The 25,183-nt window shown below is 46.2% G+C and overlaps 1 protein-coding gene across 2 annotated transcripts in view; it reads left to right on the top strand.

The window, feature by feature from the left end:
• Positions 1–21,544, top strand: part of MESR3 (misexpression suppressor of ras 3) — a 59,189-nt gene extending 37,645 nt beyond the window's left edge. For both annotated transcript variants that reach the window (XM_071683206.1, XM_071683216.1), the window contains exons 2-4: positions 4,000–4,098; positions 16,754–17,702; positions 17,874–21,544. In XM_071683206.1, coding sequence (XP_071539307.1) covers positions 17,292–17,702; positions 17,874–18,635 — 1,173 coding nt within the window. In that variant the 5' untranslated portion in view covers positions 4,000–4,098; positions 16,754–17,291 and the 3' untranslated portion in view covers positions 18,636–21,544. The remainder of the gene's footprint in view (positions 1–3,999; positions 4,099–16,753; positions 17,703–17,873) is intronic.
• The last annotated feature ends 3,639 nt before the right edge of the window (positions 21,545–25,183 follow it).

Below are 25,183 nucleotides of genomic sequence, written 5' to 3'. Positions count from 1 at the left end.
GTTTATTACACGAAAGTGCACTTGGGAACTTACCGTGTTTCATTTTCCCCGTGGCTCATAGGAATATTTTGATCACGCGCAAAATTGTGATCCTTTCCAATGTATATATATATATATATATATATATATATATATATATATATATATATATATATATATATATATATACTTCATGAAGTCTGTTGGGGATGAGAGAGCTTGGGAAGTGAGTCAGTTGTTGTTCGCTGATGATACAGCGCTGGTGGCTGATTCATGTGAGAAACTGCAGAAGCTGGTGACTGAGTTTGGTAAAGTGTGTGAAAGAAGAAAGTTAAGAGTAAATGTGAATAAGAGCAAGGTTATTAGGTACAGTAGGGGTGAGGGTCAAGTCAATTGGGAGGTGAGTTTGAATGGAGAAAAACTGGAGGAAGTGAAGTGTTTTAGATATCTGGGAGTGGATCTGGCAGCGGATGGAACCATGGAAGCGGAAGTGGATCATAGGGTGGGGGAGGGGGCGAAAATTCTGGGAGCCTTGAAGAATGTGTGGAAGTCGAGAACATTATCTCGGAAAGCAAAAATGGGTATGTTTGAAGGAATAGTGGTTCCAACAATGTTGTATGGTTGCGAGACGTGGGCTATGGATAGAGTTGTGCGCAGGAGGATGGATGTGCTGGAAATGAGATGTTTGAGGACAATATGTGGTGTGAGGTGGTTTGATCGAGTAAGTAACGTAAGGGTAAGAGAGATGTGTGGAAATAAAAGGAGCGTGGTTGAGAGAGCAGAAGAGGGTGTTTTGAAATGGTTTGGGCACATGGAGAGAATGAGTGAGGAAAGATTGACCAAGAGAATATATGTGTCGGAGGTGGAGGGAACGAGGAGAAGAGGGAGACCAAATTGGAGGTGGAAAGATGGAGTGAAAAAGATTTTGTGTGATCGGGGCCTGAACATGCAGGAGGGTGAAAGGAGGGCAAGGAATAGAGTGAATTGGAGCGATGTGGTATACCGGGGTTGACGTGCTGTCAGAGGATTGAATCAAGGCATGTGAGGCGTCTGGGGTAAACCATGGAAAGCTGTGTAGGTATGTATATTTGCGTGTGTGGACGTATGTATATACATGTGTATGGGGGGTGGGTTGGGCCATTTCTTTCGTCTGTTTCCTTGCGCTACCTCGCAAACGCGGGAGACAGCGACAAAGCAAAAAAAAAAAAAAAATATATATATATATATATATATATATATATATATATATATATATATATATATATATATCGGCGTTTGCTGTGCAGGTTTAATGGAAATTGTATTGGCAGTCGCGAGTTTTGTGGTGCTGTCCACATATCCCTGCATCCTGTGAGTGCGACGATGCGACCGTTTTAAAACCACGACCGAACGGCCTTTTGAGCGCGACCGACCGACCGTTAAAGCATGATGGCGCGTCCCTTGAAGGGTCGTATTGATGGCTAGGCTATCATACCTTGCGTTCGCTGCGTTAAAAGGTTCATATCGTCGCGTCGAAGGTCCGAACCGTTGTGTTTATAGATCTCGCACCGTCGATTTGTAAGTTCGTACCGTCGCGTTCGAAGGTTCGAACCGATGTGCTCAAGGGGTCAAGTCCGTTTGTGTCCGGCAGCTGTAGGAGCGGCACTCCCTCCTCCTCTGCTCGCTGCCGGTCCAGCCAGTTTTTAACACTGTCCACTCCCGCGCATTCCGACCACAACTGGCTGGATTGAAGATGCTCGTAGGTTTGTTTATCGAACTCCTTCCCCCCACCACCACCTGCGCTCAGAGTGGTCAGTGTCGTAGGGCCGATTACACATCCCCGTGTTCATTGTTGTTGGGGAAGGTTACACGTAGTCACTGTACGGGGTTGTAGGCAGACTACACGTCCGTTGTCAGTGTTAGGGAAAGGCAGGCTGACTGCACGTCAGGTTCTGGCGCTAGTGGGTTGTGGCCACTGGATACGTGGTGATGTTAGATTCCGTCCACTAGACATAATGGTGTTGAGTTTTAGTCCACAGCAGACGTGACGATGGTGGGTTTTGTCCGTTGTAGACGTGTTAGGTTTTGATAATGATAATAATAATATAATGATGATAATAATGATGATAATAATAATAATAATAATATTATTATTATTATTGTTGTTGTTATTGAAAATAATGAAAGGGTAAGAGAGAGGTGTGGTAGTAAAAAAGTGTGTGGCTGTGAAAGCTAAAGAGAATGTGCTGATATGGTTTGGACCTACGGAGAGAGTGAGGAAAGGTTGACAAAGAGGATATGTGTCAGAAAGGTAACAGAGTGATAATAGTGATGACACTATTTTTAGGTGTGTTGAATTAAATGGAAACATCAGGAATTGAGCAGCGGAAAATGCTTACAATATGAAGCTGTAAAAGGAGTTTGTGAGTCGGTTTAAACAGACAGTCTTTACCCAGATGCTGGGGCGGTAGTCTGTACAGATCATTGATGATGATCTCAGTTGCTGGGACGGGGCTGTCGTTGTAGAGGACATTGCGAGCTTGGATGGTCTCGATGCAACGGCTGTGGTGCCGAACTGCAACTCAAGGGACGAAGGATCTCCGGAGGTTGACGGTGGCGGGGGGGTGAAGACGTACCGTCTTCCTGCACTGTCGACAGATGAGGTTCGGATGATGTTTGGAAAGGATGTATGAGATCACTGTGTTGAGAACCTCTGTTCGCGTGGTGTAAAGAGAGAACGAGGGTGATGTTGCATTCCCTGCTATGTTGTGTGGTGGAGAGGGAGGAAGGCCAGGCGGGGGAGGTAGGGTTACACGAGTTTGGGAGGATGTGTCTCGAAGCGGCAACGATGGACGGAGAGACGTCGGATGGAAGACTTGATGATTGTATTGACCTCCTCCTTCCACTTTAGTGTGTTGCACAGAATATCAGGGAGATGGCTAGTGGGCTGAACAGGTTCATTGGGGAGGGGCTAGGGCCCTCGTGAGACAGTTACTGGGGAAGGGGTGGGTCACAGAAGTAAGGCTTAAAGACTTAGGTAATTTACTTGTTATAGTCGTGACGTCGATGATTTGCCCACCGTAAAGGTAGTACCACTGGATAAGACCACCTGATTTGCTGTCTTTTGGCAATGCTTTGAGTAGCAGATGAGGCTACACTGGGTCAGGTTGTTGTCTTTCGTGCTTTTTTCGTTCGTGGAAAGAGTTCCACGGGTCTGTTTGAAGAACTAGGAAGGTTTTCCAGTCTGCTGTTCCAGTCTTTGTATTTCCTGAGTCAGTGGTGTCTTTGAAGAACTGGCGCTTTCTCACTCTGTAGCTGGACGGTCGCTCACTTGTGAATGTAGTGCACTAACCTCCACTAAGAACAGTTAGCTCCAGGTTCCAGTGGTTAATTTCAAGTGATAGCGGTAGTTTCCAAGTTTCAGTGGCTAATCCATAGAAATTTCCGTAGATTCGAGTGGCTAAACTTTAGTTATGGCCGTAGTTAATCTCTAATAATGGCCGAGGGTTCCATGTTCCAGTAGCTGATCTCTAGTAATGGCCATAGGTTCCAGGATCCAGTAGCCTAACATTTAGTAATGGCCGAGGGTTCAGGTTCCAGTAGCTGATCTCTAGTAATGGCCATAGGTTCCAGGATCTAGTAGCCTAACATTTCGTAATGGCCGTAGGTTCCAGGATCCAGTAGCCAAACATTTGAGAATGGCCGAGGGTTCCAGGTTCCAGTGTGCTGATCTCTAGTAATGACCGTAGGTTCCAGGATCCACTTTACTAATCTTAAGTAATGATCATCCATTCCAGGTTCCAGTAGTCTGTCCTTTAGTAATGGGCATAGATTTCAGGTTCCTCTGGCGAACTTCAGGGAATGGTTTTCCTTCTAGAGCTCCTGGAAGAAGTAACAAGCAAACTATTCATCAGTTTCTTATCCAGAAGTCTTTTAACTATACTTATGAATCATATCATTGCTTGAAACTGACTTAGGTCTTTTGAGAGGCTGGTGGATCGCGATGGATGGCTTCCTAATTTTCTTTTTCTCTCTTTTCAGAAAAGCAGTTGGTGACGGGTCATCCAGTTCAGTCCAGTGTGACAGATCTGTAGCGGGCGGACTTCGGCTCTCAGCAGTCTGGACCATCTCTGGAGGCAGGTGAGGGAATGGGTATTTTGCACGTAGATGGTTAAGTTGCTTGATCCGATACTGGAAGTGTTATGAGTAAACTTGAGATGTGTACACATTACCATAGTGTCTTTTGCGAGTTGATTGTAACAGCCCCCCTTCCTTTCTTGTTCAGAGCGTGAGCAGCAGTTTTATATATATATATATATATATATATATATATATATATATATATATATATATATATATATATATATATATATTGGGAGGTGAGTTTGAATGGAGAAAAACTGGAGGAAGTGAAGTGTTTTAGATATCTGGGAGTGGATCTGTCAGCGGATGGAACCATGGAAGCGGAAGTGGATCATAGGGTGGGGGAGGGGGCGAAAATTTTGGGAGCCTTGAAAAATGTGTGGAAGTCGAGAACATTATCTCGGAAAGCAAAAATGGGTATGTTTGAGGGAATAGTGGTTCCAACAATGCTGTATGGTTGCGAGGCGTGGGCTATGGATAGAGATGTGCGCAGGAGGATGGATGTGCTGGAAATGAGATGTTTGAGGACAATGTGTGGGGTGAGGTGGTTTGATCGAGTAAGTAACGTAAGGGTAAGAGAGATGTGTGGAAATAAAAAGAGCGTGGTCGAGAGAGCAGAAGAGGGTGTTTTGAAATGGTTTGGGCACATGGAGAGAATGAGTGAGGAGAGATTGACCAAGAGGATATATGTGTCGGAGGTGGAGGGAACGAGGAGAAGAGGGAGACCAAATTGGAGGTGGAAAGATGGAGTGAAAAAGATTTTGTGTGATCGGGGCCTGAACATGCAGGAGGGTGAAAGGAGGGCAAGAAATAGAGTGAATTGGAGTCATGTGGTATACAGGGGTTGACGTGCTGTCAGTGGATTGAAGCAAGGCATGTGAAGCGTCTGGGGTAAACCATGGAAAGCTGTGTAGGTATGTATATTTGCGTGTCTGGACGTGTGTATGTACATGTGTATGGGGGGGGGGTTGGGCCATTTCTTTCGTCTGTTTCCTTGCGCTACCTCGCAAACGCGGGAGACAGCGACAAAGTATAAAAAAAAAAAAAAAAAAAAAAAAAAAAAAAATATATATATATATATACCTATGAGTCTACGGGGAAATGAAACACGACAAGTTCCCAAGTGCACTTTCGTGTAATAATCACATCATCAGGGGAGATACAGGAAAGAAATTCAAGTCAGTTGATATACAACGAAGAGTCGTAGCTAGGACGCCGTTTGGTAAATAAGTCAAAGTGTACTCACACTCGTGTTGTGGTATGGCCTCCCAGCGATGATGTTAGCGTCATCGAGAGTTGTTGTTGTTGTTGGGGGGGGGGGGAGGGGACCGGGAACCTTGGTAATATGTTGACGAAACCTTAACATGACCTTATCTCGTGTGACGAAACGTTTCGGTTCACATTCAGCCATCCTGTGACTCGCTGTTGTTCACCCCACACCCTCCACCTCGAGATGTTGGTGGTCGTGTGGACCTCATCAGTCAGTCAGTCAGTCGTCGATGGAGACCATCACTTTCAACCATCGCCCGACATCGCCTCCGGGGCTGGCTCTCCCTCTCTCTCTCTCTCTCTCTCTCTCTCTCTCTCTCTCTCTCTCTCTCTCTCTCTCTCTCTCTCTCTCCCCAGGCGAAGACTGTGTTATTTTTTCTTTTTTTATTTTCGCGCTCTGGCTGAGTTCGAGGATGCCCTTAGATCTTTCGACGGAGCTGCTTCGCCAGTCGTCTTGGAACGCCGCCAATCCTCCTCTCTCTCTCTCTCTCTCTCTCTCTCTCTCTCTCTCTCTCTCTCTCTCTCTCTCTCTCTGAGGAAGTGGTCGGACGGCATGTGTCTTTGCTTGGGGTGAAAATATGTCTTTAAATGGGCACAGTATGTCAATTCGTTTTATATATATTTTCTTCTTTTCTTTTTTCCTGTTCACGCTTACTTCCTGGAACATACTTGAAGTGGTAGAAGGCGTCGGCATTGTGTGGAGCAGATGCATTGGTCGTGTGCTGGTGTGTGTGGGGGAGCTGAGGGAATTTTGGCGGGTGTGGGGAGGGTGTAGGCTTCGACGTCCTCTACAGAGATCTCTCTCGAGCGGCGTGATGAGAGGAGGAAGGAGGCGCAAGCAAGAGCTGCTGCTGTGTGGGGTAGGGGGACGCCCTGGCGACCTGTACAGTCTGTATCCCTTTTGCCAGAGCAGAAGACGACCATCCCACACACACACACACACACACACACTGCTGGCCGGGCGCCTGCCTCGAGACCCTCCTATCTAGCCCCAGTGGCTTGGGTGAACGGCCTGGGACCACTACACTGTCCCCGTCCCCGGCGGCACCCCCCCCCCCCCTGCTTGCGGTGCGTACGACGACGGTGGTGTCGTCGTCGTCGTCGTCCACGTTACCAGGCCAGACGTAGGGGCCTCTCCTCCCCCACCACGAGCCTGGGAGGGGACACGGCCGCCTCGCTCTTCCTCTCCACCGTCAGGCTGTTTCTCCTCCTCCTCCTCCTCCTACCCCTACCACTGGCGCTACGGGAGGTGTGGCTTGCCCACCCTGGGTAGCGGTAGGGAGTTGGGGGTGTCCCCCCCCCCCCCTCTCTCTCTCTCTCTCTCTCTCTCTCTCTCTCTCTCTCTCTCTCTCTCTCTCTCTCTCTCTCTCTGTCCGGTCCTGGGTGAGCTGAACCAATGCAACCCTTCTTCCCTCCCTCCCTCCCTTCCTACCTCATCCTTCACCCCTGCCCTCGTGTCCTGTCTATGGTGCCCCTCTCCCTTCCCTGGGGATGAGGGGAGGGTCCCTGGTCCGTGGGTTCCAAACCCCTAAGCTCAGCTGCATGAGTATGACGATGCAGACAGACCCTTGCGTGCCACGGCACGACCTCCTGAGTCCAGCGGTACATCGCCTGAGCGCGACGGTACGACGGCCCCGGGATACGACCTGGCGACTCAGGTGTGTGGTACGGCTCGGCCATCTGGTCGGAGAGCGAGGCCAGCATAACCCAGTGGTCGTACCGGTGATGTCAAGGGATCGCACCGTCATGGTTAAAGTGGGGGTGGGGGATAGATTGATGCGGAGGATACCAGAAGCACTGGAGAGGAGGAGATGTAGCAGGAGGAGGAAGAAGAGGTGTGGTAGGATGAGGAGGAGGAGGAGGAGATGCGGCAAAAGGAGGAGGAGGAGGAGGAAGATATGTGTGTGTAGCAGGGGGTGGAGGAAGAGATGTGGTAGCAAGAGGAGGAGGAGGAAGAAGTGGTTTGGCAGGAGGAGGAAGAATGATGCGTGTGTGGCAGGAGGTGGAGGAAGAAATGTGGTAGCAGGAGGAAGAGGAGGAGGAGGTGTGGTAGCATACCTTCCACCTCCAGGCTGGACACCACTCCCTCGATCCTTCCAGTCATGTATCCATCAGACACTAGAAACATGGCGCCCGTGTCGCTCTCTCTCTCATCTCATCTCCCGGTACACACACACGTCAGGACAGTGTTCCAACCTTCATCTTGACATCCTCTCACCCCACAGCAGTAACACTTGAGGGGTTGGAAACGCTCGGGAACACCGTCCTTGTCAGCTGATGCTTGGCCTTGAGGGAGATGATGATATGTTGGTGTTTGACAACGGCGGAATGCAAAACAACCGATGATGAAAACAAAATGAAATCCTTGAGTTCCCACCCAGGCTGTGTGGGTGTACTGTGGAAGACCTCCCTTCCTCCTCCTCCTCGTGTGTTGATCCTCGCGCTGCTGGAGGCCTTATGGCTATATATATACACCCACATATATACCTACATGGCTACATATGTGGCTGGCTGTTGAGATATCCTTGAGAAATGGTTGCACGGGGGGAGGGAGGGAGAGTAGACGACCATGGATCTGGGGGTGTTGTGTGGGGCAGGTAGGCCTGTGATAAGTGGAGAAGGGAATACTGCGTTGTAAGGGTTGTAGATACAGTGTAAGGTAGAAAAAAACAGTGTAAGGGTCGTAGATATAGTATAAGGTAGGAAAGACAGTGTAAAGGTGGTAGATGCAATGTAAGATAGGTAGACACAGTGTAAGGTAGATAGATAGACCGAGTGTGATGTACGTAGACACAGTAGTTTGTTAGACACAGTTTAAAGTTGGTAGATACAATCTAGGGTAGACCCAGGGAAAGGTACGTAGATACAGTCTTAGTAAGGGAAGTAGATCCAGCCTAAGGTAAGTAGATCCAATTTAAGGTAGACCCAGTAAGGTAGAGACTGGAAAGTAGACCCATTACAAGGCTGACTCACTGTAAAGTAGACCCAGTATAAGGATGACTCATTGTAGGGTAGACTCACTGTTAAGGTAAACCCAACATCAGGCATACTCGGTCTAAGATAGAGCTGGATGAAACACAGAGCTGGAGGGAAGCGCCAAGGAGATAAAAATATAGGGTGTTAGACCACTGAAGTTATGGTGTCAGACCACTGAAACGAACCCTTAGCTTTTTAACCACAGGTAGGTGCGAGGTCCGGAGCCTGGCCATGAATGACAGGGTAGGAAAGAAAAAAACGAGGAGAAGGAGGAGGAGGAGGAGACTGTCCCTCCCCATAAACGCATCGGCACGGGCCTCACGGCTGCCCTCCCTCCTGCAGTGATATAGCTGGCCAAGGATGAGACGGTTTGTGTCCACACACACACACACACACACACACACACACACACACACACACAAACACAAACACACACATCCGGCCTCCCCACCTCGCGCGTGCCATGTAATACGAACTTTTTTCTGGCTAATGTTTGGTGGGTGTTGGTTAGGGGTCACCCAGGCTGGCTCGTCATCGTCTCCCCGACTCCAGGACAGCTAAGTTAATTGCGTCCTTGGTGGGGGAATTGTAAGCGCTAGGGGGTGGAGTCGTCCTTGTGACATGCTCGAGACATCCAGACTCTCTGGAAATGTCATCCACGTCGGTTGCCCCTGCAAGAGGAAGGGGAGCCATAAGACCCGTGCCGATGCGTTTATGAGGAGGTAGAGGGACAATCTCCTCCTCCTCCTCCTCCGCCTCCTCGTTTTTTTTCTTTCCTACCCTCTCATTCATGGCCAGGCTCCGGACCTCGCACCTACCTGGGTTAAAAAGCTAAGGGTTCGGTTCAGTGGTCTGACACCATAACTTCAGTGGTTTGACACCATAACTTCAGTGGTTTGACACCATAACTTCCGTGGTCTAACACTATAACTTCAGTGGCCTAACACCCTATGTTTGTATCCCCCTGATGATTTTCAGTGGGAGATTTGGAAGCCATGATTTTTTTCATTTGATGGTCAGTGATATGGGAATGTTGGAGCGTAACATTGTTTTTATTTTAAATGATTTATCGTCTAGATACACACAGACAAAACATTTCAGTGAGAGTATAGGTGAAGGGCGCACGTCTAGGGGGTAGGTGGAGGAGGGCATTATGGAGCGTAGGGTGGTACAGCCACACAGGAGGGAGGGTGACGTGTGGGCCCGAGTGTGGGGCACCAAGGAACCCCACCCGCTCGTTCATTCTGCCATGAACTCTCACACTCACCGACACATCACAGGATCATAGGGTCGGAGAGAGCTCGAACCTCTGCTCTCAGAAAGAGTGTGGTTTTAGAAGGATACCGGCTGGCCACTGTAGAGGGAGGGAGGGAGGAGGCAGGCTGCCCCAGAGGGAACCGAGGGAACCCCATCGTGCTGGGCTGGGGTTCAGAGACCCTCCCCCAGCACACTGTTTGAGACCCAAGAAAAGTTGCAAGTGTGGCTGTGATGAGATCGATCCGTCCCATTTGACTTAGAACGAATTAAATAATTGACTAAAATGATATAAAAGAAAAACGAACACAATATCCTGAGATCCAAAAAAGCCAGATTATTATTAGTATTAGCATTATTATTATTATTATTATTATTATTATTATTATTATTGACAGGTTTTACGAATCCTGGAGATTGACAAACGCAAAAACAGACAAACAGGCTGTATTAAGACACGAATTCAGCCACGAATATAACGACAGGTGTGTACTGTAGATACAACACAAGTGCAGGTGTTCAGGGAGGAAGGGAAGGACAGGTGTGGCTCGAGGGACGTAACTCCTCCTTCAGTAGCGTGTGGCTACCTGGCTGGCGTTGCTTCCGCTCTTATGTTGCTCCGTGTAACACTGCAGCAGTTTCCGTGAGTATTCGTGAGAGAAATTGGGATGTGGGAACATTGATGTTTACTGCAGCATTTCTTTCTTTTTTTTTGGGGGGGGGGAGACATCGTCTGTCAACCCCCAGGTCTCCCCCCAACTCCCATGGTACACCAACCCCAGATTCCCCCACCCCTCACCCGCTCCTATGGTGTCACGGCTGCCCGTAGGTCATAACTTCAGATAAGATTTCTTTCATTCTTTCTTTCTCTTTTTTTTTTTCATTCCTGCCATCATTAAGGTCTCCTAAGTCCACCCCTCGATTACACGAGATAGGATTCTGTTGTTACCTTCACCTTGAATGCAGTTAGTCACACACACACACACACACACACACACACATCTGCATAGCTTCCGTCATGAGTTCCATGACTAATACAGGTGTTGGTCATGACTTTGGTCGCTGAGTTGCCTCGTTTGTGTTGCTGGCTTGTTACTGTGATGGGGTTGTTCCGCTGGTGTCCTCCTTGCGTTGGGGTGGTGACCGCCCAGTTCTCGTGTTGGAGTGGTGTTCTGGTGGCGACGGTGGAGAGGTTGTAGGTCAGCGTCCTTGGCGCGGGGGAGGAGTCTGGAGAGGTTCCTGTGGGTGTGTGGTCAGGTCGAGAGGGCAGGGCAAAGTCCGCGCTCCCGTCCGCCCGGGGGGTCCTCGGCGGTACTGTGAAGGAGACGGAAGAACACGAGCGTCACGCCAGCAGACAACATCGTCCCCACGCCGTAAGAGATAGGTCAGTCCTAGGTCCTCTTGCTGTCCCGTTCTACCTGCATCTGTAGTGGTGGGTGGGGGAGGAGGAGCCATTCTGCTTCACTATCGTGTCTCCATCTACAGTGGTGGGTGAGGGGAGGAGGAGCCATTCTGCTTCACTATCGTGTCTCCATCTACAGTGGTGGGTGAGGGGAGGAGGAGCCTTCTGCTTTCCTATATTGACTCTTATCTATAGTGGTGGGTGGGGAGGAACCTTTTGCTTTATTATCCTGTCTCTCTCTATCATCTGGCTACAGATTGCGAGAGGCAACAGTGCTGTCGAAGCTGTTCACATTAGTGCCAAGCAAACATTTCGCCAACGGCTTGGACTGACCGTGTGTGTGGTGTGTGTGTGTGTGTGTGTGTGTGTGTGTGTGTGTGTGTGTGTGAAAGTTCAACGAAGACAAAGTTTGGCAGGGGCTCTTGTCAATGACAGCCCGTCCTCATGTGTGCCAGGTGTGCATGTGCTCGGGGTACCATTTCTGGCACAGATCGGGCCCAAGTGTAATGGTAGTGTAGTGGGCTCCTGCAAGTTGATGCGTTTGCGTCGTGTTGAAGGCCGGCCCTGGTGAAGATGGCATACGTTTTCTATTACTCGTTTTTTTTTTTCTTCGGGTGATAAATGGTCAAGTGTTTCCCTTTTTGGGCGCCAGACTTGAATACTACCTTGGTAATGATCTGCTGCGCGCTCTCCCGTGGGTGTACACAGATGGCCGGCATAACTTAACAAGTCTATATCATGAGTAAGAGCTCCTTGGAGAGTCATTTCCTGTTATTGTTTTCTCTCGTCATCCACTCTCTTGGGAGAAAGAAAAAAAATGGAACTGAACGCAGCTACCGACGCTCATATTTATCCGTTTTTTTTTTTCCTAGTCGTGTTTATATGAATGATTATATACTGGTGTAATATGACTCACTGACTCACTCAATCAACTCGCTTTGATTCAGCGGGTATAGAGTGTCCCTGCGCCAGCGTACTAGACCAGCTGCTAAATTGGCTTGGGTGTGTGTGTGTGTGTATATATATTAGCAGACGATATCAGCTAACTTCCCGGTCCGAGGTCCCCTGGCAGCCTAGCCTTTAGACCTGGTGTTGGAGCAGCGGCGGAGTTTTACCACGCCCGATTCAATTATTGAGTGCGTGAAGTGGGTTGAACTATTGTCGGAGGAGGAGGAGGAGGAGGAGGAGAAATTGTAGCCTCAAAACAGACCAGCGAGTAATTGGCATCCGCGCGGTCGACTGATGTGTCACCCCTTCCCCCTTCCCTGATCTCGCATCTCCCAGGTAGACCAACCATTATATATATATATATATATATATATATATATATATATATATATATATATATATATATATATATAATATAATCGTAGACGTACAGGAGGAACAAATCAGTCTTAACATTCTTGTCTATGAATAATACAGTTTAACCCGTCCGTTACGCTCCTCCGATGCAGAGATCATCTGAGACTGACTTCAGTCGTATATCAACTTTTCATTTACATTTGGGACTGTCTTTAACCATGTATCAATAAATCGGGGACTGTCTTCAACCATGTATCAATACATCTGGGACTGTTCAACCATGTATCAATACATCTGGAACTGTTCAACCATGTATCAATACATCTGGGACTGTCTTCAACCATTTACAAGTTTTCTTGTAGATATTTCTGCAGTTGCTCCATACATGTTTCTCATATGGCGATACATTGAGTAAATGTTTAGCTGACTTGTTGGGCCATGATATATATATATATATATATATATATATATATATATATATATATATATATATATATATATATATATATATATATTTTTTCTTTCAAACTATTCGGCATTTCCTGCGTTAGCGAGGTAGCGTTAAGAACAGAGGACTGGGCCTTTGAGGGAATATCCTCACCTGGCCCCTTCTCTGTTCCTTCTTTTGAGTCCTGTCTTGAGTCCTTGTGACCCTACGAGGCTCCTGCAACACTCGCCAAGCTGGCCACGCTGCGCCCCACTCCGGAGCAGGGGTTACCTGAGACCACTTTACAAGTCAGTATAACGCTAACTTCTGTTACGGCAAAAGGACAGAAAACGTCGGTAGCAGTCGATATATTATATCAGTCCCATGAAAGCAAGGACACTCATGTGAGGCCAGACCCAGTGGGCGTCTTTCAGAATCCTTCGCCCTCGGTGTCAGATTGTTTCAAACGAAGAAAAAAAATAGTGTGGTAAGATACTTTTTTTTTTCACCGTATGTATATGGTCACGGTCACAGATTTCTGTCCTTATTTTCACATCGGATTTTAGTTATTTTTTTTATTTTTCAATGCTTGTCGACAGACATTCAAGGCTATAACGTGAGTGTGTAATTGATCTATTGATTGTGCTCTGCTCGCAGCGCCAGGGGGGACCATAAGCTGGTCCAGGAGTGCCACGTCAGGTAACCCCTCCCCACCAGTCGCACGCACAACGCCACGTCCGTCCGGCCGTCGGCTGCAGTGCCTGTAACACACTCAAGACGCCGTGACGTCACGGGGCCGTCCGCGTCCGGCAGTGATACCAAAGGCGTGGGCAAACCCACCCCTTCACCCCGGCCGCTTGGTGCTATCTGCCGGCCGGTGGAGGTTTGACCTTTGTGGAAGGTCACGTGCTGGGCAGCCTAAGGTCGTGGTCACGGGGGGAGTGATGTAGTGAGGGGGCAATACCGAGGTGAGAGGAGGGAGTGGTATAGACATGAGTGAAGTAATACAGTGAGGGGAGGGAGTGGCATAGACATGGGTGGAGTAATACCGAGGTGAGGGGAGGAAGTGGCACAGACATGAGTGGAGTAAAACGGAGGTGAAGGGAGGGAGTGGCATAGACATGGATGGAGTAATACAGTGAGGGGAGGGAGTGGCATAGACAGGGGCGGAGTAATACAGTGAGGGGGAGATAGTGGCATAGACATGGGTGGAGTAATAGTGAGGTAACGAGTAATATAAAAATGATCAAGAAATGAGGTTAGGAGAGTAATGTCGTGAGGCGATGATTAATAAGGTTAGGTAGTAATATAGGTAAGTGAAGAGTAATATAGAGAAGAATAATACAATGAGATAGGAGAGTAATATAGTGAGGGTAGGAGTAATATAGAGAGGATTAATATAATGAGATTAGGAGAGCAACGTAGTAAGGGGAAGATTAATAAAGAATTAATGTAATGAGGTTAGGAGAGTGATTTAGTGAAGGGAGGAGTAATAGTAATGTAATGAGGTTATGGGGAGTAAGATGTATACAGATGAGGTGAGTAATAAAAAACAAGGGAGTGAAATCAGTTTTTGTCTGGGGGAGTTTTCATGGATATTAGCTGTCGTGGACACGACTAGTCGTCTCGCAGCTGCTGCTGCTTCTTTGACGAACGACACACACACACACACACACACACACACACACACACACACACACACACACACACACAAGCTGGCATTAGCTTGTGTGTGTGTGTGTGTGTGTGTGTGTGTGTGTGTGTGTAAAGACATAGAAGGAAAGAATGATACAAATATTCAAGGTTAAGAGACGGGGCAACACGAGTGTAGAACTCTCTCCCCGTAACACACACACTTTTTAGTTCTGACATGACAAATTCATAGTTCCGTTATATTCGGTTTTGGCGTCGTTATGTCTTATATCACCAGTGGTTATGGCGTCGTTATATCTTATATCACTAGTGGTTATGGCGTCGTTATGTCTTATCACCAGTGGTCGTGGCGTCGTTATGTCTTATCACCTGTGGTCGTGGCGTCTTTGTTATATCACCAGTGGTCGTGGCGTCTTTGTTATATCACCAGTGGTCGTGGCGTCGTTATGTCTTATCACCTGTGGTCGTGGCGTCTTTGTCATATCACCAGTGGTCGTGGCGTCATGTCATATCACCAGTGGTCGTGGCGTCGTTATGTCTTATCACCAGTGGTCGTGGCGTCGTTATGTCATCGCCAGTGGTCGTGGCGTCATGTCATATCACCAGTGGTCGTGGCGTCGTTATGTCTTATATCACCAGTGGTCGTGGCGTCGTTATACATTAACTCTTGTTGCAACGACCATGGCTGGATCAGCGACTGCCTCAGAATATACAGTTTTATTTCCATACCGTGTTTTTCCGCTGTTGGTGTTCGCTGTAGGCTTGCAAGATGATGTAATCCATCTCGTGTAATAGAATAATACAATAATACAATGAATAATGATTATTAATGATAATACAGTAGATTAGCTATTAATAGAATAATAAACAAGGAGATGGTGATTGAATAATTATTGATTATACAAGCAGATTGGAGGTTTAACGTTAAAAGAATAATGTTTGTCCGTTCTTGGTACACAAGTAGATAGAGGCATATTTTACAGGGTACTGGAAGCTAGTACCTCACCTTTTGGTACGCTCTGAGTACTCTACCGCAGCCAGACTTTACCTTGTGGTACGCCGTGGGTACACGTGTACTGTACAACACGTTGGGTCCCCTGCCGGCCGCGGGCGCCCAACGTCCCGGGCGGGCCTGGCGGACGCGGTGGCCGCTCCCAGTTGTTGTGGTCTCCATCCTTATGTGACGTAAGCTGTCTCTACGACCCATGGTCGTCGTAGCCAGCCTAGGCCTCTGTATCAAGTATATCGCAAGGACACCGATGGAAGGAATCTGTCTGTATTGCGAAGTAATGTAGTTGGTATGGTGTTGTTATGATGCCGACGAATAGCCCCCACCCAACCTCCTCCCACCGACCTCCACCATCCTCGTTAAATCAGGCAACCCCTCATGTGCCCCCATCCCATCCACAAGGATACTCGAGATTTCTTCCAAGCCTCACGTGAACTTCACATCGCTTTTACATAGTCTCTTAACCCCCCGTCCATGTCGACTTTTAAAACTATGCAACCTCTATGTGCACATCTGAACCTTCGTCAACCTCAAAGCCATCGTGATTGGCTGTATCAACCCCTCTAAACTTCAGTCGTTCGTAAACCCAAGCGCTACTGTATTCATATCCGTATCTTAAGACAAAAAAATAAATGGTGCATTCCTGCAGTTGATGACCGTGATAAACATGGTATTGGTTGTATTTTCTAATATTCCTTTCGGTAATTTCGAGTCTAATATCCGAGTAACTGTGTAAAGAGACGAAAGGACCCACTTCTTTCAGAGGAATGACGGTGATGCAATGGAGGTACATTTAATCCTCGGGTGTTTTGGTTCGGACCTAATCAAGGGATGACACGAGAGGGGCAAGCACAGCGTACCTAAGGTGTGACGTCAGCGGCCGGGTGAGACATGGCGCCTGTCTTTCCCGCGCGTCGTCCGTAATTCCTCCTGGTGTTGTACCTTCGGATGGTCTCTCTCTCTCTCTCTCTCTCTCTCTCTCTCTCTCTCTCTCTCTCTCTCTCTCTCTCTCTCTCTTGGTATGAACACCAGCGAGACGTTCACACTACTATTTTTCCATAACCTGAATTAACGTAGAGAGAGAGAGAGAGAGAGAGAGAGAGAGAGAGAGAGAGAGAGAGAGAGAGAGAGAGAGAGAGAGAGAGAACATTTTAACGAAATCGTTGAATGTTGCTTCCGTTGTTCTTTGCGTGAACCTTATAGTAATAGTGTATGTGTGGGTCGTGTGACTGACTCATACCACCTGAATTCTGGTGATCCCTGTTCCATTCCCGGGCTTGCTCCGACCCGAGGCCCTGAAGTGCTGTTCACCTGCTATGTTTACGCACTGACTCATGACGCTCTCTTCTCTTCGCAGGCTCCCCATTGGCCCGTCACTCGTGACGTAGCCGTCCCACGCGCTGCCCATTGGACTTGGACACTGGTGATGTCAGATGTCCGATCCTCCATTGGTCTCGTAGAAGTGGTGACGTTGTGAAACTGGAAAGCGGGCGACCTGCTTACTGGTTTAGGATTAGTGACGTCACTGGTGTAGGAGGTCGGAAGAGGTTCTCTTCGCTTTCATTGATAGCGAGTCATCGAGATAGTCAGCTTCCGACTGTGGCAGCGGCAGCACCTACATGGCAGCCATCCTAGGCAAGCAGGGAAGGCGGATACAAGAGCCCATGTCATCTAGTGTCTATACATGTAAACAAGTGTCTGGACTATCCGTAAAAGCAGTGGACTCCGCAAACCCTCAGTGTGTTTACGTGTGTCATTACTGTCGAGGTGAATACCTGTAAACAGCATAAAGAAATAACACCAGAGTTGTGTGGTGGGGTAGTGTTAATACAGACCTGCTACGCTGGTGTGAGGAAGATAAAGCTACGTTAGGAAACGACTTTCATTCTCTGTTTATGTGCGCTCAGCAGTGTGGTGCGCAGGTGCAGCAGTTTGGTGGTGTCGGGCAGGAGGGCGGTCAGGTGGTTGTGGGAGGAGGAGGAGGAGGAGGGCAGGCCGTGGTGGAGGGCGGCCGAGGTAGCCCCAGGTATAGGATGTGCCAGGGGAACCAGGAGTGCTCGGGCCGGTGCGTCGACTGTATCAGCGACAAACACAGGAACAGCATGACGATGGGCGGCGTAAAGGGCGGCTCCACACTCACCGAGGTAGGCGTGGCGAGGCATGTGCCTCACTATGCCTCCACACCACACTTGTTCGTCTACCAAGCCGCAGAGGATGAGGACGAAGTAGATCACGACCCCAAGGAGGCCAAAGAACCCATATATTCCTCCGCCATTGACATTCGCAAAGCTGCGGCTTCCAAGGAGGTTTGTTGTTGTTTGCATTCATGTATTTTGTTTATTTAATGTTATACACTTTGCTACATAAAAACTCACCATTCCCCACATTTAATGTGTTCCACGTCTTTTAGAATCTAAGCGACCCAACTGTTTTGATTCCATTTATCATCAGGTAGTAAATGAAGTCATTTTTTGCAGGCTGAGGCGGTGCGACGGATTAACGAAAAGTACGACTCCCTGCGGGCGCTGACGGACCGTCGGGACGAAGCCGAGGATCCGCTGGCGGTCACAGATGAGGATGTGTCACGCATCGAGACCTTCTTCCGCGGCCACAAGACACAGCTTTGGGTATGCCGCACGTTGGCCAACCTGTACATCGAGGGAGGGCCGGGGGCCACGCATGGCACTTGGGAACTGAAGTACACAGGCGTTCCCATCCTCTTGTTGGATCAGGGGGATACGCGCTCCCGCGATAAGCGGCGTTTGCAGCTCATCTTAGCAGAGAAAGGAACAGGTTTTGCCCTGTGGAGAGACGTGGTAGACAATCTGACTTCCTACCGCGCCCAAGAGCCACAGTTCCACACGCTCTACATGTCTTCAGATCACCGCCGTCGTATGGGCTTCTCCTTCAATGATGGACGTGCCGCATGCGAGTTCCACAGTCACATCGAGCGACTCACAGCTGACCCAGCTAACATCTCTCTCTCTGGTCCGGGAAAGAAGAAGAATAAAACGAAAGAAAAAGTCCCCAAGTACAAACCACCAAAGAAGACTGATATATCCTCTCCATGCAACTTCCAGCATGTGACCACCGTCGACGCTTGCGACAAGGCACGATTCTTCTCCCTTCAGGCGTTTTCTAAGCAGAAGACTGCCCCACCTCCCATCCTACCTCACACTGTGGTAGAGCGGCCCGCGGTGGTAGAGAAACCCACAGATACTCCTGCCATTACCAAGTAGAGTTCTTACTCTCTGTCATTTGACTGTACGAGCAGGGAGGGTTACGTAAGTGATAAAGAGAGGATGAGGTGAGGAGCCACGGGGTACTGACACCAGTCATGAGAGGGGAACAACCCCTCTATTAACGTGCCAATATATATATATCCTTCTAGCTATAGTGCTTTGTGTTGCCAGTTAGTGCAAAACTTGTGGTGCAATTTAGTGGATTTAGTGGTGCAGCGGTCGTACCAGTGGTAATAAAGACGGTATAGTGGAAGGCAATGACACTTTAAATACAGTGCACAGTTTTAGTGGTCAGAGGTGGAAGTGTGAAGTGCTGACGGTGAACTAGAGGTGTCGTTTTAAATATAATGGACAAGCGATGGGATGGGATCGCCCATTCATTCTGACTTGGGTCATCCTGCCTGGCTGCAGTGCCTCACCCCCTTGGAATTCCGCCAGATATGAAGACATGGTTGAAGTGAAGACATTTGAGATGGTTTGATTTAGGTGCAGGGCATGAGTAGTGAGACTGTTTAATCCAGGTGCTTAAGTTGGGATAGAACTAGTGATTAATTCACGTGCTGAAGGAATGAAATGAGGTTGTCAGGTGCTGAAGATGAGAGAACAGAATTATCGAGATTAAGATTATAGCCTATATAAGGCCAATCTTTGTGTGTATTAATGAAGTGAAGAATAATGCGAATCCCCGACAGTCGATGAATCCAGGTGAATTTGCATAAATGTGACAAAATAGTGAAATACTGACTTCTTCTATGACACAAAGTACATATAAGTTTCTCCGAGAAGTACAGGTTTCTTGGTAATGAAAATTCCAAATGTTTGAGTGTGGATGTGCCATGGAAAAGTGACATATAGAATGTATATGATACTGGCCGTTCTGTATAAATGTATAGAGTTTTAAGAAGTGTAAGTTGACTTACAGTAGCAGTTTTAAGTCGGTGAGGATCTTTCAAAAGAATCAGACATTACGAAAACTTTTTTTTTAGTCCATCTTGACTTAAAATAGATTCTGCAACTGAAAATATGTTGCATCGCCATTGTGGAAAACTAGCTTTATACAGTTAGTATAAAGCTCATATTTTCTACTTTTCGTTGGACTGGAAGGAAGTAAATGTGCTCTGAGGAAAGCTAGAAGACTGGTTTATATCTTTGTAAACAACTCCATTTTTGATTCCTTTCGAGCTGTAGTCATGAGTACAGTAGGATTTCAAAAGTGGCTAACTGTTCTAAGTCTTCAGCCTAATGACAGTCAGGTGATGTAAACTGGGTGAGCAGATGTCTTCGTAAAGACAGTGTCTACCATAGGCCGATTCTCATGGCACTACATGGGTTATGGTTAATGGTTCCCTTTTCATGGAAGAGCTGCTACAAATCGTTGCAGGTGATTGTTGTAGTTTGAGCCATTGTATTACATCCTTAAATTTAGCTTTGTGTAAGATCACACAGCATTTCCACTGCACATGAGGCAGCTACTTTTAGAGTTTTAATTTAAACTTGTTTATGCATTTCATTATTGTAGTCATCTTCCAGTCTCTCAGAGGATGCAAGTATTGATATTTGGCTGCTGGATGGGGTGAATGTCATTGGATGAATGTCAAAATCCTTAAACATGAAATGTTTTCTGCCCATTTACCTAATCTCTGAGCTATATTTGTCCTGTGATGATTGTTGAGATTGAGTTTGAAGCTGTTATATATAAAAAGCTATATAAAAGTACGTTTTGTAATATTTATGTGTAATTTATTCACATAGAGCTGCAGCATGTGTGACTTGTTAATTAGAGTTACTGTAATACCCTTTTATAACCAGCTATGATGACACCCATAGTATTTATTTCATTCCGCAAAAGCCTTACATAGCATTACTTGTGTAGTAGGTGTGCTGGTGGGCGGACGCCAAGGTTAGAGTGAGTCAGGCAAGGGACTGGACACAGGCTAGTACTGGCAGTATGCCAATATGTCCAGCAGGTTAACAGAAGATCTTACCAACCAAATCAGTTCACCTGCTTGGCTGTTGAGCTTGTCCAATCAGAGTTAACTAGTAAGATTTATGATTAACAGCCACAGCGACTGATGGCCAAGCTTTCAACCCTAACCATACCTTTCTTTACTCAAACATGTTACTATCATAGCATGTGAAAATACATGCGATGAAGATAGTGTGCATTATATTTAAGTGACTATATCCAATATCCCCCAACTCATCATATATGTGTGTATGCATGTGTTTATATGAGTGTTATCATTTGTACTTACTTCATTGTGAAATTATGGATTAATGCCATCAATTTTTGCTGAGAGAATTGCAAACCGATACACCGAACTTGGAAGTTGGTACACTTCCATTGTAAGAGTTCTTTATATTCTTGCACAGTTGCAAGCAGCACAGGAATAAGACATTGCTGTGCTTGATTTGATGCTGTATTAACAGTAAATAGATGGAACTTGGCTACTTGTATAGTGTTTACAGAATCATATCTTAAAGATTATTTTATAGTGTTTATACAGAATCGTATCTTAAATATTATTTCTTTTATGTACTGGATGAAATTTGGTACCCAAGAAATTTTTCTGGCTAAAATTTTAATGTTTTTAAAGAAAAATAAATATTTGAAAACCCATTCTCTTAACTTCAAACAAGTCATGGTAGATTCATTTGAAAATCACTGTGTGGTCTGAAATGTTCTATATTTAGGAGTACAGTATACTTATGTTTTCTAGAAGTTAAAAACCAACATTTTTAATATGTAAACTAAATACTGTCATCTGATTTTGGTACATCCAATCTGCAGCTTACCTACATATATTTATATATAATTATTTGTCATAAACATTGAAGTGTTTGAAATTTACGTAAAGCAGCTTTCATACCCTGATATGTACAGTGTAAATAAACTTATAAAATTACTTATGTATCATTTTCCAAAATGTAAATTACTGATCCCTGTTTCACTATCTAAAGGGTTGATGACCTTCCCTATGGTGGGCCCCAAGATGTGCAATGAGTTTACTTGAAGAAATACCTATATTAAAAAGAAATAATTTGTTTATGGATGGGGTTGTTAGGGAGGTGAATGCAAGAGTTTTGGAAAGATGGGCAAGTATGAAGTCTGTTAGGGATGAGAGAGCTTGGGAAGTGAGTCAGTTGTTGTTCGCTGATGATACAGCGCTGGTGGCTGATTCATGTGAGAAACTGCAGAAGCTGGTGACTGAGTTTGGTAAAGTGTGTGAAAGAAGAAAGTTAAGAGTAAATGTGAATAAGAGCAAGGTTATTAGGTACAGTAGGGTTGAGGGTCAAGTCAATTGGGAGGTGAGTTTGAATGGAGAAAAACTGGAGGAAGTGAAGTGTTTTAGATATCTGGGAGTGGATCTGGCAGTGGATGGAACCATGGAAGCGGAAGTGGATCATAGGGTGGGGGAGGGGGCGAAAATTCTGGGAGCCTTGAAGAATGTGTGGAAGTTGAGAACATTATCTCGGAAAGCAAAAATGGGTATGTTTGAAGGAATAGTGGTTCCAACAATGTTGTATGGTTGCGAGGCGTGGGCTATGGATAGAGTTGTGCGCAGGAGGATGGATGTGCTGGAAATGAGATGTTTGAGGACAATGTGTGGTGTGAGGTGGTTTGATCGAGTAAGTAACGTAAGGGTAAGAGAGATGTTTGGAAATAAAAAGAGTGTGGTTGAGAGAGCAGAAGAGGGTGTTTTGAAATGGTTTGGGCACATGGAGAGAATGAGTGAGGAAAGATTGACCAAGAGGATATATGTGTCGGAGGTGGAGGGAACGAGGAGAAGAGGGAGACCAAATTGGAGGTGGAAAGATGGAGTGAAAAAGATTTTGTGTGATCGGGGCCTGAACATGCAGGAGGGGGAAAGGAGGGCAAGGAATAGAGTGAATTGGATCGATGTGGTATACCGGGGTTGACGTGCTGTCAGTGGATTGAATCAAGGCATGTGAAGCGTCTGGGGTAAACCATGGAAAGCTGTGTAGGTATGTATATTTGCGTGTGTGGACGTATGTATATACATGTGTATGGGGGTGGGTTGGGCCATTTCTTTCGTCTGTTTCCTTGCGCTACCTCACAAACGCGGGAGAAAAAAAAAAATAATAGTATTATGAAAGGTGAAGGCCTTTCCAACAGGCATGCAGTGCCTAGTATAATAAATGAATTCATCCATGCAAGAGAACCTCCAAGTTAAGAGTGATTAGCACTACTAACTGTGATGCATGCTTGGGCTGCCTAGGATACAGTCATCCTAGCTGTTCATCCTACCTTAAGGATTGGTCAATAAACTGGGTATCTGGTATAGGCTACGGTATATGGATATATATATATATATATATATAGCATTAATGAAATGGCCTTGACAAGGGCATTCAGTTACCTGTGCCATCTCAACTAACAGAAAAATATAAATTCAAACACTTTCTGTAACTTCGGAACCCTTTTATGGGTTCCTTTAGCATCAAGGCTGTATGCACACCAATCATATGCAGGGATACGATAGACCCTATGGGTGAAAAGTTCCCTGACAAAAATAAATGCCTTTTTGAAAGTTCACTGACAAAGATACAACCTCACTGAAGATAATTTTCCACTAGTAGTATAATCTCACAAGCGGAGTCTGGCACCACCACTCAAATGTGTATATGTGTTAGTGTGCCTTCTTGATCTCCTGCTACTTTCTCTCGTACAACTCCCAATCATTTGCAATCCTTTGCAGATACTGTTTTTTTTCAACAGCAAACGAACTTCCTCCTACCACCACTTTCAATACGCCCACATCCCACTTTTCATACACTTCACCAGCACATATAAGGACTTTCTCAGAATACCTTACTCTTCTTAACCATTCCCCTTTTTTCATTTACTCTCACCCTCTGCAACTCTTCACTTAATCTTGGTATCTATACACTCAAGCCACTCTTCCATGCTCAGTTTCATCACCTTCCCATCTCTGGCATTTTCTCTTTTCCAAAAGACATTGCAAAATTTCTCCACCACGAAATGATCAGACATCTTACCTGCTGCTCTCGCAGCACATTCATTCACATCTAACAGCCTCTCCTTTCAATGCATGTCAGTTAGTATATGATTTAATAATGCCCACTGATCTCGTACCTCACTCATCCATTCATACTTAAGTATGCATCCTTTTTAAAAGTAGGAATTCCCATCACCAGTTGTTTTTACTGCACCCATGTCAATATGCTGTTCCCTTTGTATCCAGTTATACTTTCAACTGCCACTTCACCCAATCTTGCATTCAAATTGCCCATCATTAGTGCTGAATCCCTTGTATCAAAACTTAGCCTTAACTCGGCTCCTAAAAAACGGGGGCACAGGCACTGACAATCACCCACCTCTCGTATTCTAGTTTCATTCTTGCCCCACATCAGTCTTGAACCCACTTGCTAACACTAACACATTCCCACAGCTCCTCCATCATAAGCGCCACCCTCTTTCTTTTTCTCACATCCTTGCACTAACCTTAGGCTTTTACCCAAAGACATTCCTAAACAAATATTCTCTTATCCCCTTGAACACAGGTGTCTATCCTTAAGCATAGCATCTATTTCACATCTTATTCTGGTAACATCAATGTACATTCAGACGCCAGCAAAAGCTTGCTGGGAGCCATCCTTGTGTGGTTCTTTCTTCTGCAACTTCTTTTAGAAAGTGACAGTTCAAGGAGGGAAGGGACTCCAGCCCTGATTAATCACCTCTAATTACATGCAGTAGAGGGAAGGGTAGACTGCTTACTCAACCATACCCAAGGATAGAGGAAACTTGTGATTTAGAATTAAGAGTTGTGACTTACATGTTGTCAGGAGTTATGTGAAAGATGGAGAAAGTTTGTGTTTATGGATTTGAAATCCAGCAACCCACATGTTAATGAGGCAGAAAAAAAAGCAATAGTGCCCTGAGTCAGGGCAGGGTCATATGACAGCCATCACGGAGCTGGCTTGCTATGCCACTATAACTCCTCCTGATACCTAGGTGGTAGTGATTTCTTACCACCTACAGCCATAAGCATTTCTGAACCTGGAGAAAGCATTAGAAAATGTTTGCCAGAGGCCTTGAAGAAGGAACTATATAGATATAGGGTAAAAGTCATTAACCCTTTCTGTGCTTCCATCCACAACAGAGACAAGTGTAGTTGGGTGCTACTGGCCTCAGTTGAGGCAATATGCTTTCCTGCCCTAAGTTGAGTTTTATAGTACTGTACACTCTTTTAGCTGTCCATAAATGGCAATGGGCCATTTCTTTCGTCTGTTTCCTTGCGCTACCTCGCAAATGCGGGAGACAGCGACGAGGTATAAAAAAAAAAAAAAAAAAAAAATGGCAATCCAAAGGACGAGCCACTGATGTTTCCTGGAGGCCTCAGTTACTTGCTAGTGACCATTGTGAGTGGTTGGGCACTTTTTCCAGGGACTCTCAATATGCAAAGCACAAACCCCTGCACACGGGACTGGCCAATCCAGTAAATATTTTTTCATGCTTGTTTGTCATATTGTGCATTAGCAAGGTAATGCCAAAAACAGCC

The sequence above is a fragment of the Panulirus ornatus genome, chromosome 3 (assembly GCF_036320965.1).
Source record: "Panulirus ornatus isolate Po-2019 chromosome 3, ASM3632096v1, whole genome shotgun sequence".
NCBI classification, from domain to species: domain Eukaryota; kingdom Metazoa; phylum Arthropoda; class Malacostraca; order Decapoda; family Palinuridae; genus Panulirus; species Panulirus ornatus.
The sequence above is the reverse complement of the archived record's forward strand: the minus strand, read 5'-3'. Positions and strand labels throughout refer to the sequence as shown.